The 19,236-nt window shown below is 39.5% G+C and overlaps 1 protein-coding gene across 1 annotated transcript in view; it reads right to left on the bottom strand.

Moving 5' to 3' along the window:
• AKT3 (AKT serine/threonine kinase 3) overlaps positions 1–19,236 on the bottom strand; it is a 306,791-nt gene that overhangs the window by 33,479 nt on the left and 254,076 nt on the right. Inside the window, exons 11-12 of the mRNA XM_039237499.1 lie at positions 8,663–8,877; positions 1,873–1,960 (exon numbers count right to left, since the gene is read on the bottom strand). Of these exons, the coding sequence (XP_039093430.1) occupies positions 1,873–1,960; positions 8,663–8,877 (303 nt within the window). The remainder of the gene's footprint in view (positions 1–1,872; positions 1,961–8,662; positions 8,878–19,236) is intronic.

Consider the following 19,236-nt stretch of genomic DNA (forward strand, 5'->3'; position numbering starts at 1 on the left):
TCTTCTAGAAATGTTTTCTCTCCTTTCCTTCTTTCTCCCTTTTTCTCATTGGATTCTCCTTGGTGAGGGTATAGCAAAGGGACATTTGTGGCTTACAGCTTTGTACGCCAAAGAAAACCTCCGACCATGTAATGTTTCTGGGAGACATAAGACCTTGGTCTCTCTTTCACAAGGGTCTTTTGTAGTGAACTGATGTGACAAAAACAGTATAGAGCCATCAGGGTCTAAGTAGGGATGCAACCCAGTTAGAACATCATCAGTTAATAAAGTGGATGTTTAGTTATCTTCATGAAGTTAATAAACATTTAAGAACAGTTACATGCTTCTCATCAGCAATGAGCTTCTCCAACACCTACCCCAGTGTTTTACACAAGGTAGAAACTCATAGGTGAGGTGTTTGTTTTTTTTTTTTTTTATTTTTAACATTTATTTTTGAGAGACAGAAAGAGACAGAGCATGAGTGGTGGAGGAACAGAGAAGGAAGACAGAGTCTGAAGCAGGCTCCAGGTTCCAACTGTCAGCACAGATGCTGATATGGGGCTCAAACCCACAAACTGCAAGATGATGACCTGAGCCAAAGTCAGACATTTAACCAACTAAGCCACCAGGTGCCCCCCACCTCTTTTTAAATGTTTATTTATGTTTGAGAGAGAGAAACAGAGTGTTAACAGAGGAGGGGCAGAGAGAGAGGGAAACACAGAATCTGGAGGAGGCTCCAGGCTCTGAGCTGTCAGCACAGAGCCCGACGTGGGGCTCGAACCCATGAACTGTGAAATCACGACCTGAGCTGAAGCTGGATGCTTAACTAACTGAACCGCCCAGGTGCCCCAAAATGTGGGAGTCTAAAGCTTGAGTAGAAATGTTTAATATTGTGCAACTATTTTACAAGAAGTGCTTTGAGAAAGTAACCAGCCCTCTATTCCCACAACACAATGCTGAAATTTGGTACTTGTCTTCGTCATAAGTCGTATGATATCATTCTATCTTCACTTTATGGATTCATAGGGGAGAATATTTGGAACAAAACAGACATTCCATATATGTTGTTGATTATATATGTTTCAGAGAAAAATAGGGAAAACTGAAATAACTGGAAACAAACTATACAAGATAATTAGATGAAGATTCTAAGTAACAAATACTGAACTGCATAAAAATTTCACAGTAAAGTTTTTATATGAGCGTTTGAAAACCAAAATATCAAAATGAGTGACTGTATTAACAGTAACAGAAGTAGCACAAACAAAAGAGACAAAAATTAAAAAGAAGGACTAGACATATCAATTTCCTGCTCCTACAGAAAAATTATAGTATTAAGTAATGAATACATTATAATAAAAATAAAGTTATATAATTAGTTATATATTTAGTGGCACCCATTCTATGGGCATTAAAATAGTCTCAAATAAAGAAATATTTATTACCTTGTTAAATACTAAAATTAAATTGCTTTCAATTCCTTTTAAAATAAGGATTTGAATAAGCAAATTTGTAGAGCTCATTCTAAAATCAAAGACACGAAGACAAAGAAAAAGACAATTTTTTTAAATTTTTTGCTAGTTTTCTTAAAGAGTAACACAACACTGCCGTCTATTTTTTCTCTTAATACTAAGGAAACAACAAGTAGCAAACTAACATCACTGTGATAAAAGAGAAATCAAGTGACCATACTGAATAAAATTCCAGTTGCATTTTGGGAGTCAAACTTACCAATAAATTTTTGTGCTAAGAATTTCAATATTGTATTCAACCACATGTAGGGGGTAAAAATGAAAAATATCCTTACATCATTGAATTTTATTCACTTAAAAATTTTGTCACCAATTCATTTTAGCCAAAATATATAAATACTGTGCCATGAAAATAACCTACCTTTTTATCATATACATCTTGCCAGTTAACTCCAGAAAAGAAACTGTGTCTCATAATTTCTTTTGCATCATCTGGTCCTCCGCCAAGGCTAAGGGGCAGAAACAAAAGTGAGTGAGCATGAAAACGTTTACAGAAGCCCAAGGCAAAACAAAAAAGTGTTTGTGAAACGTAATTTTCTGTGTGATACACAGTTCTTGAGATAAACAGCCAAACCAATAGAAGGCTTTTGCTGTAAGATCTAGTTTCCCTAATGCACTATTAATAAGAAGTAGCCTCGGGACAGTGTGGTGGCTGAAAGGAGCATAAGCTTTGGGGACAAACCTGAAACAGGCAACTGGCCCTGGCACTTACGACATGTATGGCAGTGAACAAGCTGCTCAGTCCCTGTGTCCGCTCTGTAGAGCAGGGACAAGGATACCAGCCTGGTGGATCACCGCGAGGGTTAGAAGAAACATAGGTAAGCACCTAGCACAGGAAATGGTAGCAATTACCATCGTCAATTCTATAAGCCAAATTCATTTTGTTAAGACTCATGTCAGAATGCATCCTTGTTACCCTGGGTTCTTAAATAACTAAAAAATTAGTTAGAAAAAGCAATCTGTGCAGCGTTGCTGACAGACTGGAACTCACGGCCTGTTTTCATGCCGCAAATGAACTGCCACAGGAACGAGGTTGGTAATCTATGAAATGTCACTGCAAGGTAATTTGTTATGCAAGCTGCAATATAAATCACGAATTTAAGGATGCTCCCCTCATCTTTGCAGGTGCTCTTATTTAACTGATAGGTGGCAAAGTGTGAAATTCAGGTGTTTTCTGGTTTCCTCAGTTTCATATAGTGCGTACCTGTCATTACAAAGAAGGAATGAGGAAAGCAAAAATAACACAGAGGGAAGCAAGGAGGGAATGAAGGAGAGAAAGGTGAGAAAAAAAAAAAAAGAACAGGGAAAACAGGGAAAGAAACAAAAGAAAGGAAATCTATTTAAATCTGAATTGATACAGCAAAAGCTCTCTCTGGTCTCGCTTATGGTTAGGAACAGTGCGTGCTCCTGATGTTTATAGCAGTGTTACCCACAACAGCCAAGATGTGCAAAGAGCCCAAATGTCCATCATCTGATGAATGGATAAGGAAGGCGTGGTGTGTGCACACAACGGAATACTACTCGGTGATCAAAAAGGATGAAAGCTTGCCATTTGCAACAATGTGGATGGAGCTAGACAGTATAATGTGAAGCAAAATAAGAGAAAGACAAACACCATATGATTTCACTCGTATGTGGAATTTAAGAAACAAAACTTTGATGAACATATGGGAAGGGGGAAAAAGGGAGAGAGGGAAGCAAACCAGAAGAGGCTCTGAACTACAGAGAACAAACTGACGGTCAATGGAGGGAGAGAGGGAGGGAGGTGGGGATGCGCTAGACGGGCCTTAAGGAGGGCACTTGTTGGGAAGAGCACTGGGTTTTATGTAAGTAATGAATCACTAAAGTCTATACCTGAAACCAATTTTACCATATATGTTAACTAGCTAGAATTTAAATAAAAACAAACAAACAAAAAAAGGACTAGTATGTGCTGCTAAGTGCTTGACAGCCAGCTCTCTGGGGAAAATTACGCATGTATAATATTACATATGCAGGTTATATATAAACGTTTATTATGAATTTTACAGATATAAAGGATGCGAGGCACAAAATTTCAACGAGTAATAAAATACAGAATGTCCTTTATTGTAAATTAGCCAAGTGATGCTCACAGAAAACCCTTGTTAATTTTGCTGAACTCCACAGCCCCTGACTGACTGAGGAGCAGCTCTGACATGAATGTCAGCTGATCTTTTCATTTATGGAGAACACAAATTTGAAAGTGATACAACAAAGCACGTGTCAGACCTTGACTTGCTTCTTAGTTATGTGAGCGACCTCCTTGATGGAATGGCAAATCATCTTGCAACACTGGGAGAGTATTTCTTCATTCTGTGTGTGTTTGTGTGCCAGTCACAACATAATGGACACAGAACAAACTTTAAAATGTAATCCATATCATGAATACCTTCTCTATATTTAGTTTCTTAAATCCAACCAATGAAACAATAAATCAAGCCCTGACTTTTGAGGTTTGCCAATTTTGGTGATGTGAATACTCCCCCCATGGTCAATGTCAAGTTAGCAACACAGAAGTGGGGAGAGGTCTGCAGAAGCAGACTGTTTCGTGGTGTCTCTATACAGACACAACAGACAAAAGCCACATCAAAGTAAAATGTAACAAATTAAGGAGTGATGAATTTTGAGTATTTGTCACCTTTGTTTTCAATGTACTTGATTTAATTTTTAAGTTTATGTCATTTGATTTTTAATAATGACTGTGTTAAAACAACCAGCTCATGAAATTCTTGAAATTTAACAACTGGCTCTTAGGAGCTGGAACATGCCAGCCCCCTCCCCCCACACCACTGGGTGGGAAGAAGCACAAATACATCACGATAAACAAACAATAACACAATCTGATGAATGCTGGTTATTATTAGGTATGAGGAACACAGGACTGGGAGGGGCCCAGGGTTCCCTGATGCATGGTGAGAATGGAAAATAGAACAATGAGCTGATGCCCAAGTATCTGTGGTGATGATCTGTGGCTCCCACAGTCTGGTCTCCTGTCCCCAGATCGTGCAGAATGAGCCACAGCGCTGACAGGGAGCCTCTAGACGGCACCAGACGGTACTAGCGGTCACCACACACAGGATTTTCCGACTGGCGGTTCTGTATTTAGTGAAAGCCAGCACTCCACTCCCTGGCCTTCCTCCTCCTTCATTCTATTCCAAGTTGTGTGTGTCCCTCCAGGCTAGGCTACAAATTCTTTTGAGGGCAGAGACCAATCTTGAATTATCCAAAAAGCACTTTAAGCTCCTACTTCGGGAGCCTTAAAGGCAGAAACACAGAAACACACGTTTCTGAAGGGAATGTAACATTTCAAAGTATGCATCAAAGTAGTCTGCAGGAGAAAATGCAGAATTCACTGTATTTTCTTACCCTTACGCTATGGTTTTTATTTCCGTAGCACTTGTTTTGAATTCTACGGAAGATGGTGGAAGAGGTGGGAGCTGGGAGTAGAGAATCATAATCATTTTGTAAATAGGAGGTTCTAATCCAGCGTCAGTTATTCATTTTCTGTCACCCCTTGGTTCTCTAGCAATAGCTTGGCTGTGGACATTGCCAGCATTTCATCTATATTTATCAAATACATAAAAAACTCAAGTATCAGCCATGAGTACTATGTGAAGTCTAAGAATATAATCTTAGACTGCCATTTTAGAAGCTGGGAGAGACTCTTTAACACAAGCTTCCTCCAAGTGTGAAACTGTCAAAAATTTCAATGTCAATGACTCCCTAATATACAATTTAAGACTTCAAAATAATATCAAAATATGATTTGCACTAAGATATTTATGTCTAAGAATAGTAAACTCCAATATCAGAATGCCAGACTAAATCCTCAGCTACTACGGATTCTTCATTATTAGGGACATCGTGGAATTCACATTTTCCTGGTGTTACTGAATGCAACACGTGGTCACACTTTTCCTATAAACTGCGCACAGGAGGATAAAGGAGATACTGAAGGAATGAGCGCAAGGTTATGGAGAATTAGAAAGGCAGGCAATGATGGTTGGCCCTTTGGTAGAACTGACAATTACTCAGTAAAGAGTCTCAGAAAAACTCAGGCAGTATTTAAGTTGCTGAAGAATAACGAGGTCTATGGTACTGCGATCTTAGGAGACTTCCAAAGACTTTTCAAGGTCCTCTTAGTGGCTGTTTCTCTTCTTCCTACCACTTAAATTGCCATGTTTCCCAGGATTCTGTCCTAGGCTCCATTCCCTTTGTACTCAACCTGCCCACGACTGTCCTGGCCCCGGCTGCCTCCGAGATGTCCACGCGTCCCCAAGCCATATATTCAGCTACCGCGTTTCTGTCAAGCACTGGTACTATCTCCAGTTCCATCTAGGTTTTCGATAGATACCTGACTCGGCACAGCCGCAGTGAGTATCAGGAAGCCCTCCCAACCCCCCACCCCAAGTGTCCCCTGCCCACGCTCCCTGTCTGTTAATAACATGCCATTCTCCAAACGAGTCACCCAAGCTGGAAAGCACAGAGGCACCCCCATCCCCCGAGCCTCCTTCCATTACTCACAAAGTCCAACTTACTGCTTCTGGAAGGACCCCCATCTCACATTGGACAATCCCGTATGTGTTCTCAACTGCTCTGCCCGCCTGGCCCTGGCCCTTCACTGCTCAGATCCGTCCGTGACAGAGCTGCCACAGTTACCTTCCCTAACACACATCTGATGATACCATCTCTTAATAACTTGCTGGCTTTTTCATCCCCTTCTGAATAAAGGTTAAATATTTTCTCAGAAGCATAAGGTCTTTGCAATTTACCATTTCAGCTTCATCTCCCAACATTACCCAACTCATATTCTACCCTCTGGTCACTGAACTTCTCAAATGCCATGTTCATTGGCAATTCTGGATTTCTTTTCTTTTCATTATTATTGTTTTTTAAGTTTTCTTTATTTTTGAGAGAGAAAAGAGTGGGGGCAGGAGGGAGAGGGAGATGGGGAGAGAGAGAATCCCAAGCAGGCTCTGCACTGACAGCACGGAGCCATCATGGGCCTCGAAATCACAAACTGCAAGATCACGACCTGAGCGGCGGTCATCAGGAGCAGGGATGCTTAACAGACTGAGCCAGCTAGACACCCTTGGATTTCTTTTCATGTAAATTTCTCTGCATGAATCCCCCCCACCATGACCCCAGCTCTTCCAGCCCCCTGGTCAGAGCTAGCAGTTTCCACAGCCACTTGTAGGCAGACCTGAGCATCTGTGAGGACATGTTTGCCATCTCTCCTTAGTCTATGACTGTCTAGAGCAGACTTTTTTTGTCTTGCTCATCGTTCCATTCCCAATAGCGTAATGCGACAGTGGAGAGAGCTGGACTCCTCTACCTTAAATGAGAACATCAAAGAACTGAGAAAGAACACACCCCAGCTTCTCTTTAGACAATACCAACCTCTGGGTGGACAGACCTTTACGAGCTGTCCTACTCATCAGGCCGGTAACATTCTAGAAATTTACCTCACGTTTGCTCAACAGTTATCAAGTATCTACTTTGTGCTATCTCCCTGCTCCCCCCCGGGGGTGGTGGATAAGAAAACGAAGGACACATAGAAACGAGAACCACAGACACAAGTTTGTTCTACCAGCTGTTTACAGAGGGGCCATCAAGGAAAGGGTTCAGCTCCCTGGAGTCATCAGGAAAGGATGGGGTAAAAAATTCACTGCTCTTGAAATCCACGCCAAATATTATATCTCTAAATCAAGTACATAAAATGGAAATCCTAGCTCTGTTTAAAGATTACCCATCACCAAGTGCTGTCTGTTACATTAATTGTGAAATAGTCACACTGAATGGAACACATTTCAAAACCTGAACCAACTGAGAAACTGATGCATTGCAAATAAGCAGTAAGAGAAACAGCAAAGAGGCACCAAGAAAGTTGATTTCTATTCTTCTACAGGAATTTTCTGTAGGATAAACCACTTGACCCTCTAGGGGCCTCAGCTTTGCCTTCAATCAAATGTAAGTGAGAATAATATCCACCTATCAACTCTGCAAGGCTACTTAAACAGCAAAGGGGACCACAGATGCAAATGCCCTGAAAAAGAAACCCAAATCACTCTACGAATATAAGGTAAGATCTCCACCACCAGGATTATAAAACTCATGTCAGAAAGGTTCTTCACGAAGCAAAAGGTATCTCTTTTATTAAGTCTGCTTATTTCTGATGGCAAAATCCTGCTCCTCATAAATTTAAAAGCTAGAAGTGTGTAATGGAAGCCATCCTTACAGCAAACAAAAATCACATCTTAGGATTAGTTTATTCTCTCATTCATTAATTCAGTCTGTCAACTAATACGTAATGAGCAACAACCAGAAACAGAGCTTTGTTAAAAATCATTATGTGAGGGAAGATTTAGCAATCTATGAAATAATCTATTCTCAAGTGCTTACCCAAGTGATTTTCAGAGCAATGCTGATACGCTTTTTATCTAGAGGAAAAGATGGCTGTACACACGAATACACAAACACAGATCAAGGGGTATTTTTATATTAATAGTCATTTCATATACGACTTATAAACTGTACACATAAATAAACACAGAAACACGAACAAAGAATACTATAGCGCACTAGGCAGGATTCTTCAGGTCACAGTTAGAGCTACAAAAGAAATACAAAGTGCATAAGGATATTTTGCTATTAATTCTTTCCAGCCACACATGGAAAGGAATACCTTCAACTGACAAAAAAAAAGTAGCTGGATATGTTCACAGAGGTTGGGATGGAAGGGGAGTACAGGGCTGGTTCTATTCTTTTTATTATGTAAATTAGCATAAATATAAAGGCCCAGAGACTGAAAGGAAAAAAGGAGGTTACTTCTGTCCCCGCAATAGCAAGTACCAGGGCAATTAAGAAATTGTTCACTCACAGTATGGATAATAAAACCCTCCCAATCCTTATTTGGTAAAATCCGCATAAAATTTCCCAAGTTAGGAAAGAGTTGCAGAAATTTTTAAAATGTTCTGTATTATGCAGTTAAAAATAAGTCAGTATTTCAGTGGGAAGATGTCTACACCAAATACATTGCTCCTTGGAGTTCGTTACATTTGAATTAATTTCCATATCACAATTTCTAACCACATTCGTCAGTAACTCAGGGAGTGTTATTTGTGGCTTACCGTTTATTTGGATCCTTTATCAAGAGCCCTGAAAGCAATGATTTTGCATCTGAAGAGAGTGTCCGAGGAAATTTAATGTCTTCCATTAGTATTAGTTCAAAAAGTTTCTCATGATCCTGGTTGTAGAAAGGTAACCTCCCACACATCATTTCATACATGACGACCCCTAGTCCCCACCAATCCACGGCTCGGCCATAGTCATTGTCTTCTAACACCTAAGAGTGAAACCAGTGAAAAGATTCATTATTCCACATGAACTTTTAGAGTAGTGTTTCTAAAATGTAAGACTTTTACATCAAAGTGAATCCTAACCTTCAGAGCCTGGGTAGGCTCTTCTGACATTTTGACATTTAAACTATAAGGTATCCTACAAAAGACATAACTCACACCAGACAGGTGAAATGTTCCATATTTTTCCAGAAGTGGCCAGCGTACAAGAGAAGCCACACAGCAAATTCCCAAGGAATGACTGTCTGAGTACAATGAAAAGAATCAAACGAAAATTTTTGCATATTTGCAGGTTTTCTCTTAGGCCTACTTCACTTTTCATTCTGGTTCCACTAATGTGGCCTTTAACATGGAGCCACGCCGTGCCGACTGCTGAGTATATAACGAGGCTTACACACTCTTGCATAGAGAAGAGCAAAGTCATACAGACCAGAGGGTGGAAGACAGGAGTTATGCAATGGAAAACAGATGAGGTCAGGAAAATAAAACTGAATTTTGATTTTTATTTTTTATCGTCCACCAGGAAAACAAAACTGAAAACTTCTGGAGGCCTCTGGCGTTTCAAGTCTTTTAAGGAAAGAGTCAGCAAAGTGAATATACAAAGGTACACTGTTTGGGCTGTATCCAAAATGTTAGTAAGTCCACAACCAAATTTCTGTTAGATATAAATGACAAAAATCACAGACTCTGGTATATACCCTTAAACTTATTTCCCAAAATACATTACATGCAACATAAACTGGGAAAGATATAGTATGACGTGATCAGTTAGGCCATGTTAGAGCCACCTATTCAAATTGGGGCAGACTAGCTTGCCATTTGTCTTAGGAAAATTCTGATTTTTACCTTTTTATTAGGTATGTTCTTCATCCAATGGAACTTTCTTCATCTGTTTGGATCTGTCAATATTTTATTCTAAGCTGCTATATCTGAATAGTCCTAAAGCTTACTTTATCTGATTCTCTTAGCTCTGTGATAAAAAGATCAAGAAAACCAGACCCATGAAATTCACTGATTAAAAAAATCTTGTAACTGATGACATACAGAATTTGATACAGAACAAAGCAGTGTTCATGTTGCAAACTTTCTTAGTCTGAATTAAGTAAATTAAGTTGACAAAATAAGTTGAAGATTACTCTCGTGTGACTTTTATTTAAAATTTACCAACTATGTCACAGGACTGCACAGGACATTTGACACAGTTACATTATGATTACCTATAAATACTACGAAAGGCCCTTGGGTAGGCAGGGTATTCATTCGTGGGGAGAATAATTTTGAGAAAAAAAACTACGTTAGTTAAAGATGAATTCAGCAGTGGTTTTCAAACGTTATAAAAATATTTTTAGTTCAATTGTATCATTGTTCCAAGATGAACAGGAACTGCATTAGCAAGATAGGAACACAAGTCCACTTCCTATGTTTTTCTGAAAATCTTTTATAGAATAACAAACTGAGCAGAATAATTTGGAGAAGAACAACAAATTCTATTTTCATCATTAGCTAAAAATACTTCAAATTTCTACTTGTTTGAAATGAGTAACGTAAGAACATACAGAAAACAAGAAACAACCTAAGGCAGAAAGAATTCGGCCTGGGTACTTTCTTAAGTGAGGGGAAATGTTGCCTGTACAATTTTTAAATACCAATGACTTCTGAGCATTCAAAAATCTATCTCATGTCCAATTAGTAAATGTGCTGTTTGTGGGCCTTAATCTAACAGATCCAGGATTTTACCTAGTAACAGACAATTTCAAAATCTAAGTCACCTTCTACTGAATTCCTACAATACCAACAAAACAGTGGCGCACGGGAAAAAGAGCCAAATGTGGTTTTTAACCTCTTTTTTCATAAAACCATAAAAAGCATAAAAGCTGGATTAACTGCTTCCCGAACCCACATTTCACCAGCCGGGTTCTCATCCCCAGCTGGCAAAACTGGCATTCCTTTATTTTTGTTTAAATACCTGGTTTGCAGCCAGAAGGGAAAGTGAGTACATAAAAAAGAGGTTTTATTTTGAAGAGAAACAAGCAACTGAAAAATAAAAACTGCATTGTAAAAAAATCTGTTTGATAAAATAAAATTTATTTTATTTAGCTTTGTAAAATGAACACTGATTCTCAAAATAAGTGGTTTTGCTTCCGACCATACGCGTTTTAATGAATATATAGATACGTAACACTACAATTAGAACTGTTTGCTATATTACTTTAAACCGCATAAATCCAACTTAATATATTATCTTATCGACATGTGAAGTCCAGCAACGCCGAGGAGAAAACACCCTAAAGACTCAGCCAGCCCTCTTTATCTAAGAGTCTTTGTTATCAATTAAAAAGAAAGATTTCTGTTCAACTCCCACCTCCTAACAGCTGGAAGATGAAATACACAAGAAATAAAAATGAAAGTGATCCTGACATTCTACTTGTGGATACAGAATCAAAAACACATGACCACTGTCCATAAACAGCTTTTCTCTCTCCATAAATCTAAATTGTCTCAAAGTACAATACTCTGAAATGCTCTAGAAATTCCAGCGTGAGGTTACAATCTACAGCCACTTTTATATTATTTTTTAAAGATAATTTTTCTCGCTTACTCAAAGCACGTATTTCCCCACAAATTACAGTAACACAAAATTTATATTCTTTAACCTACAAGGATTTGCAATTCCTTCTGGCTACCTCTGATGATTTTTTTTTTTCCTAGAAAAAAGGCTAATTTACTTCATGGTTATCATGAGGGCTGATCCAAAGGGTAGTGTAATTGGTAATGCAGAGGTACAACAATGGCAAAGTGCATTTCAAGTCCATTACCCTGTGACTTACCATGTAATTTGGATATAAACGCAGATCAAAACCTGCTCCTAGAACAGCAAACCACTGAAAGACTTATCTTGAAGAATTAATCTAACGAAAGTGTCTCTTTTCCACAAAATCAGTGTTACTCTCATTTTAAACTAAGCACAAGGTTTGAACATAAATGCAGACATCTGGGATTTCCTTCTACCCTACTGTCCTCTGTCACCATGGATGCAGCTTTACTTTATAAGCACTTTTAATGCCAAAGGACAAGAGCTGATTTGGGACACTAGAAGTAACGTAAATATTAAACAATGGTAAGAGGTCACATCAAATCAACACCCAAACAGAACACAAATGCTAGGAAACAAGACTTAGTTTCGATTTTTCCCCCAGGAGCCAGGGACCATTTCACTTCCTGATAGAATAAAACTGACTTCAAGGAAGGCAGAGCTAAATATTCTACTAATATTTGATTACTATTTGGTAATATTTGATGTAGACATTTCCATGTATCAAACAACCAAGCGAGTTAAACAAAAATCACCATGAGGAGCTATCGAATGGTTACTAGTTTCAAGAATGGTATTAAATAATAAAGTATAATTTTAAAATGGAATCACTGATTAAAGTTCCCAATGTAAATAATTATTTGGCTGAGGGGCACTTTCAAAAAAAAGTTATTCATTCCAATGTTCTTTTACCGACTGGGATTTACTGGAAGTTTGAAGGAACAGCTCTCTCAGCCTATCCGCCAGGCCACACAATGCAGCCACGGCAGGCAGTTATAAGGAGGGGACATGTGCCCCGGAGTGGCTTACTGCTCAATCAATAATCCAGACAGAACAGATGGGGGAAAAATTAAACATCCAAACAAACTGTCTGCACACCTATGTTGTGAAAGTAAACTGCGAACTTGGGTGAACCAATTTACCACTAACTCAAAAAAGAAATTTTTTTTCCCTGGTAACCTTGTATTTCAGGTAACGGATACGTGTGTGTGTATTCTATATCAACACGCGTTTAGATACTTTACAATTTATGGAAATCCTTCACATATTCTTAACATCAGAGGAATTTGCCTTAAAAAAAAAAAAAAGACCTGTTAAGTCTTCTAATCCAGATTCTAAAATGTATTCCAGCTTTAGGGGACGTATATATTTCATGAGAATTATGAATCCCATGGTTTCTTGGTATTTTCTTCATAAATAGATATTTTCTACCCAGTTCTCAACTACTCTGTTATTCTTAAGAGACTGAAACTGTAAACGCCATTTGCCCAGAATTAGAAGGCTGTAGGTTTGTGGCTATTTCCTGGAATATGCACGTGAGTCCTCACATATAGCTAACAGTGTCTTCTCAAAAGCAATCTCTGGCTAGAGCAGGCGACATTCCTGAACCAGAGAAAAGTGAATGGCTACAACAATGGTGACTGAATCATACTTAAACACCTATCTTCCTGGACATTTCTATACTGCACTTTTATCCCAGAGCAAGAGTCCTGGGCTCCAAGAAACTGTGTCTTTGTCCCCAAAGTCAGCACAGCCACTGCAAAATACTACAGGTCATCAGTAGTGTGCGCCAAGGGATGCAATTTTGTGTATGTCCTCACGCGTCGGAGAACTTAAAATTAAACTCTGTGCTTAACCTAGAATCATTCCGAAGTACTAAATGCAAATATCCTTACTGTTAAACCCAAAAGACCATACGCCACTATGAAGAACTCTGGGTGACAGGTAGCTACCAGAGAAATTACAGACCTCTGGGAAATAGAAGCCTCAACTTACAAACACTGAGACATTAAATGTTGAACTAAAAATATTACTTTAGCTCATATTCAGGCAATATCCAACCTGGGCGGGGGGGGGGGGGATGGGGTAATTTTTAATATTATCCCAAAACAGTATAAATGGTAAGTCAGCTCAGGACAGTCAGAAGTCCTTAAATACACTTGTCTACGCAAGCAGACAGCTTCTACCTGAACTAATCACTGTGCTCTTTCACTTACTTTTCCTGAGTATGGATGGATCCTTTTCAGAACCATTCAGGAGGATAAAGGTTTTTCAAAAATACCTTAAGAGGAGGAGTGTTACATGAATTGTCATCAAATAAAATATTAGGGACGTACACTGTTTTAGAAAGACTACTAAAGCTTTGTATTTCTACAAAATGCTTAGACATTTCAAGACTTGGTTTCACAACCTGGTAGAAACTGTAGAATTTTGCCCAAGGTCTAAGCAAAATGTAACTATGCTACTGTTTTTTATCTACAGATTATAGGTAACCCTGGTCTCATTCATTTCTCTCAAGATCTCCTGAAGACAATGTTGCCAGAGCCCATCAAATGACGTCTTTTCCATCTATTCTTTGTTGTATTTAAAATAAAGAAATAAAATTCCACTTAACGCATTTAAATCAAGTGAGATCCTAACTGCTACCCCCACCCATACTATCTCAAGCTAGCAACAACCTTTACCCTTAATTTATATGATGCTCTCAGCTCATCCTGAAGAAGCGAATCTCCGGCTTTAAATGTATATAAAATTTAACTCCCATTTGTGCTGTTACCTCTATGGCATCACAGTAATTTGGAGCAAATCTTTTGTTTATCAAAATAGTCAGCAAAATATCCTGGTCTATTTCAGATATTTTCAAATTATACACTATATAAAAGATATTAAAGGTAGCAGGCTTCAAAATAAAAGCAATTAACATGACCACAAGTGGATGTTTTCTAAAACATGAGGTTCTGAAAACTAAGACAACATCAAACAATGCATCTTTAGCCACCGGGAAAAAAATATTTTATATTCACACGAAATAAATGTATCTTTGTCTGAACAGCAACCACAACTAGATACTATGTATTTTCCACCAGCCAAGTCATTTTTGTGCAATCTTTTTGTTAGTTCTAACTTGATTATCAAATAATTTTTATTTTTACACTATTACAGAAGTGCATTTCTCTAGGTTTCCAAAACCACCTTATTCAACCTTCCCCATCTGTCACCATCTGCTTCTTTTTAGCATGTACTTTTTGTGTGATCACATAAGCATGTGAAAAATAACTAACATTCAGATGATTATCTGCTGGTACATTTGAGGACTGGGCATAATAAAAGTGAACTGCCAAAACGTACTTAACACTTTTAATTTTGTTGGGTCTTGCATGTAAGCTACATTTGATTTTCAAACTGTTTTACAGTTGGAAAGTTGATCAGGTACTGCTAACTCAAGAGCAAAGCTGAGACTAAATAATTAGCACTGCATAAAATGGTTTGGATTCAATGAGAGCCAAATCAAATAATAAAAATTTAACAGTAAAATCTTGTATGTGATTTCCAATTTCTTTTACAATTTCTACGTTGAAAAATGCAGTGTGGATTACAAAAAACAAAATTCCCCCAAAATATCTTCTTGTCCATAACGTACGGCAGGTAAAGTTCTTTCTTCTAATATAAGAAAGAGAAAAAACACATTCATTTAAAACCATACAAACTAGTGCACTTCTAAAGATGTATGACACTAAATGCGTATGTTATATCCTGCTAGGACTGTATCTCTCTAATCTCTTAAAAGAAAACACCTGATTTTATTCTTTTATCAATAAATAGCTCTAATTCTTCACCAAAAGAGGCAAGAGAATAGCTGTAAATATTTTTTTTTCTAAGAAAGGGCATTTTTCTACCACAAAAGTCTTCTTTTGGGGGGTTTCTTAAGAAGAAACTTAAGTTTACTTAAAATTTAAGTTTATTTTCAAAATCAGCTAGCAGCCTGACTTATAGAACAGGGAACAATAGGGTTTTGACCTGATCTCTAAGGCTTCTTTGAAGTATCTTTTGATCGCCTTCATGTATCTTTAAGTAGCAAAGCATTTCTGCCGACTGAGACAAGTTAACAGGCGGAGGGTGACTGGGCGGGGTGATGCACAGATTGTACCAAGGTCTCTCCAGAACATGGAAGCAAGTCTTGTGGAGAAAGAGACGATGCTGACAGCGAGCCACTCAGGCTCAGGGACCAGGAATGTATTCTAGGTCCGATCACTCACAGAGTAGGAAGAAGAGTCTTGCAATGACGACGGAATGTGCCAGAAACTTCAAGGTTCAAGAAATGTGAGGGACACCATCTGAAGTAAAGGGGAGACGCTGATCTTGCTCTTGCCCGGGGACTCTGACCACCGGTATCTGATCACACTGTTGCCTTGCTCTCAACTTGAAGCGAGTCTCCAAGAGATCAAACCTAAACTCCTTTGCATTCCAATCCCGCTGTGTGTCCAGCCTCCCCTCCTGTCTCCCTTGAGCTGCCCCCGGACCCTCCCAGCAGGCTTACGCAGCCCGCCTTCTCCCACCACGCCAGGCAGATCCCCAGTGGGATAATTACTTTCTTGCACGGTCAGGACGGTCTTCCATCCCTCAGCACCCCGGGAGACAGCAAGACGCTCGAGGACAAAAACCATTTCTTACTGTCTTTCTGTTCCCTGCCCCCAGCGTCATGCATGACACCTGATAAATGCTCAGGAAGTACCTCTTTAACGAACGAGAGTATTCTATAGTGAAATGGTCCATATCAGAGAGCAGAAAAGAGGACTTCAATTCTTGTTCTTAAAAGTAAAACACATTCAAATTTACCCCTATTTAACAAAAATGCCGTGACTGACAGAAATACTTAAAAATGTAAGAATTTAAATTGCATGAGGAGTTAGAACTGTCATCCCCAAATGGTAACTACCATGATAAAAAATCAGGGCCCGAGACTGTATTTAGAAATCAGCCATGGGGGCACCTGGGTGGCTCAGTCGACTGAGCGTCAGACTTCAGCTCAGGTCATGATCTCAGAGTTCATGAGTTCGAGCCCCGCATCGGGCTCTATGCTGACGACTCGGAGCCTGGAGCCTGCTTCAGATCCTGGTTCTCCCTCTCTCTCTGTCCCTCCCATGCTCATGCTCTGTCTCTGTCTTTGTCTCTCTCCCTCTCAAAAATAAACATTAAAAAAAATATCGGAATCAGCCACGGGTATAGAAATTGCCATTAAAGACCAGACAACTGCAATATTCCTTTAAAAACAAAGAAAAATAGGTACACAGATATGTTTTCTTGCTTTTTTTTTTTTTTTTAAAGAAATGGATTTCTTGGGCATTGTAAAGTTTCTGTTTAGGAACAAATGGACCCTTCTCGCATGAAACCCTAGGTTTTGTTCTTCAGTTGATGATATAAGCATGTAAAACAGTATCTTTGTTTCTTGGGAGATCATCTGCTTCTGAATGAAATGAGATGTGTTTATCTTCTTCAGAAGTAATTTCCCCTAACTGTGACACAACTAATTTTGTTATTCTAAATACAGGATAGTACTATCCATGGCACACAGAGAGCGGGGGTATGAACTCCAGAGAAACAATGAATTTGTTTTTCATGATATTCACAAAAATAACTCTCTTCTAGAAAATATGAGCTTGTATTTGAATAAAGAACAGTGTTCCTAAAATTTTACCTAATTCACCACAGTAAATGGGAGAATCTTAAACTCTAAGTTTTATAACAGAGAAAAATAGTATTTTTGGCACGCCTCAAGAAAATAATACTTGGAAATGTACTACATTTCAAGTTATTAGCACTTATTTATAATTATGCAACAGTCTTGAAATGTAAATTTACTCTCTAATTAAAAAGCTATTATAGTAACAAACTGGCATGACTTATACATGTATAGGAAATGCTAGTATTCTCAATACAATGTATTCCTACTGCCTAATATCTCTTCACCTTTTCCTGTTGAGCATTTATAAAGCATTCATTTTAAAACTGACAATCATTCACATCTATAAGTGGCCTTGCCAGGGTGACTGTTAGGGCCCATCATATCTGTCGTTAAAAAAGCGAAAGTGGCCTCTCTCAGATGGACCTGGTTAGAATCCTGATCCTCTCTCCACCACCTCCCTGCTGCGTACAGATTCCACTGAAAACAAGTTCTGATCCTCAGTCCCCTCACCTTTTAAGAAATATCAAGGACGCGATCACAAAAGGTCATTCCAGACGTGCACCGCACCTTCCAGACGTGTACTGCACCTATACAGCAGGGGTTCAGTCAACTGTAGTCTCCAGCCACCAGAGATCGGATGCCTGCCTCGGTCTGTGGCTCCAGCCACACTAACCTTCCCACACTGGAGTTTGAGGGAAGAACTGGGCTTGTTCCTGCCTAAGGGGTTTGCCCTTGGTGCTCCCTGTGTCTGGAAAGCTCGTTCCCCCCACCCTGCAGTGGATGCCTCCTCAGCATTCCGGTCTCTGGTCAAGCCTCACTTCCCCCAACATCCTATCTGTAGGAGACTGTATCTTCCAAAGAATCTCCCATCTCACATGTTCTTCTACATCGGGGAAGTGGGAGGCAAGGTCACCACACCTTCAATCTGTAGGTTCAGGCTGCTCAATCGGTAAGCACAGGACAGGGACCATGTGCACTTTTGAAACCAGGCCACAGAAGGGGATGCATGCACAAATGTTCACAGTAGCATTAGCAGCCCCAGATTGGAGGCAAACCAAAAGTCCACTGACTGCTGAATGGATAAACCAAATGTGGCATATCCATATGATGGAGTATTATTTGGTCCTAAAAAGGAATGAAGTACACTAAAATGGTAAAAACGTGGACGCACCTTGAAGACCTACTATGTGAAAGAAGCCAGACAATCAGCCCCATATTGTAGGATTCCACTGACGAAAGTATCCGGAATGGGCACATCTATAGATACAGAAAGTGGATTGTAGCTGCTGGGGGGAAGGGGGCTAATGGGTATGGGTTTTGTTGTTGGAATGATGAAAATACACTGGAATTCAACCGAAGTGACAGGTGTATAATTTTGTGAACGTAGTAAAAACCACTGCTGAATTTCATGGTATGTGACCTGTACTTTAATAAAATTATTAAAAATATACTATGAAAAGGAATTTGCAAACAACTACTAAAACATTTCTTAATGGTTTACCAGGTGAACAAAAAGAACAAAAACGGAACAAAGAAAAGGGAAGCAGCTTGTAACTTGTTCCCAGGGACACTCATCACTTTTTTAAAGTTTCTTTTTGTTTATTTTGAGAGAGTGAGAGCACGCACGCGAGCGGGGGAGGGGCAGAGAGCGAGGGAGTCAGGGTTCTGCACTGACAGCACAGAGCCCAATGAGGGGCTCAGACTCACGAACCACATATTCCTATTCATGACCTGAGCCGGAATCAGGGGTCAGATGCTCAACTGACTGAGCCCGCAAGGCGCCCCTAAGACACTTACTTTTAGAACCCAAAGCCAAAGAAGTGTGGCTGCCCTGAAGCCTTCAGGTTACGAGGAAGCCAGCACCACAGAGCGACGTGGAGGCTCTAAATAATCGCCCCCGGTGACGGCCCTGTTAGGATACCAGTGGACAGGAGCATGGGCTGTCAGACACAGGAGTGAAGAAGCTTTCAGGTTCCAGCCTCCAGCCAAACATTCAGCCCACGGCTGTGCGTCCTTCCGGCTGAGGCCCCGATGCTGTGGAGCAGAGAGATAAGCCACCCCTGCTGTCCC

The sequence above is a fragment of the Hyaena hyaena genome, unplaced genomic scaffold (genome assembly GCF_003009895.1).
Source record: "Hyaena hyaena isolate Hyena2069 unplaced genomic scaffold, ASM300989v1 scaffold_127, whole genome shotgun sequence".
Lineage (NCBI taxonomy): Eukaryota > Metazoa > Chordata > Mammalia > Carnivora > Hyaenidae > Hyaena > Hyaena hyaena.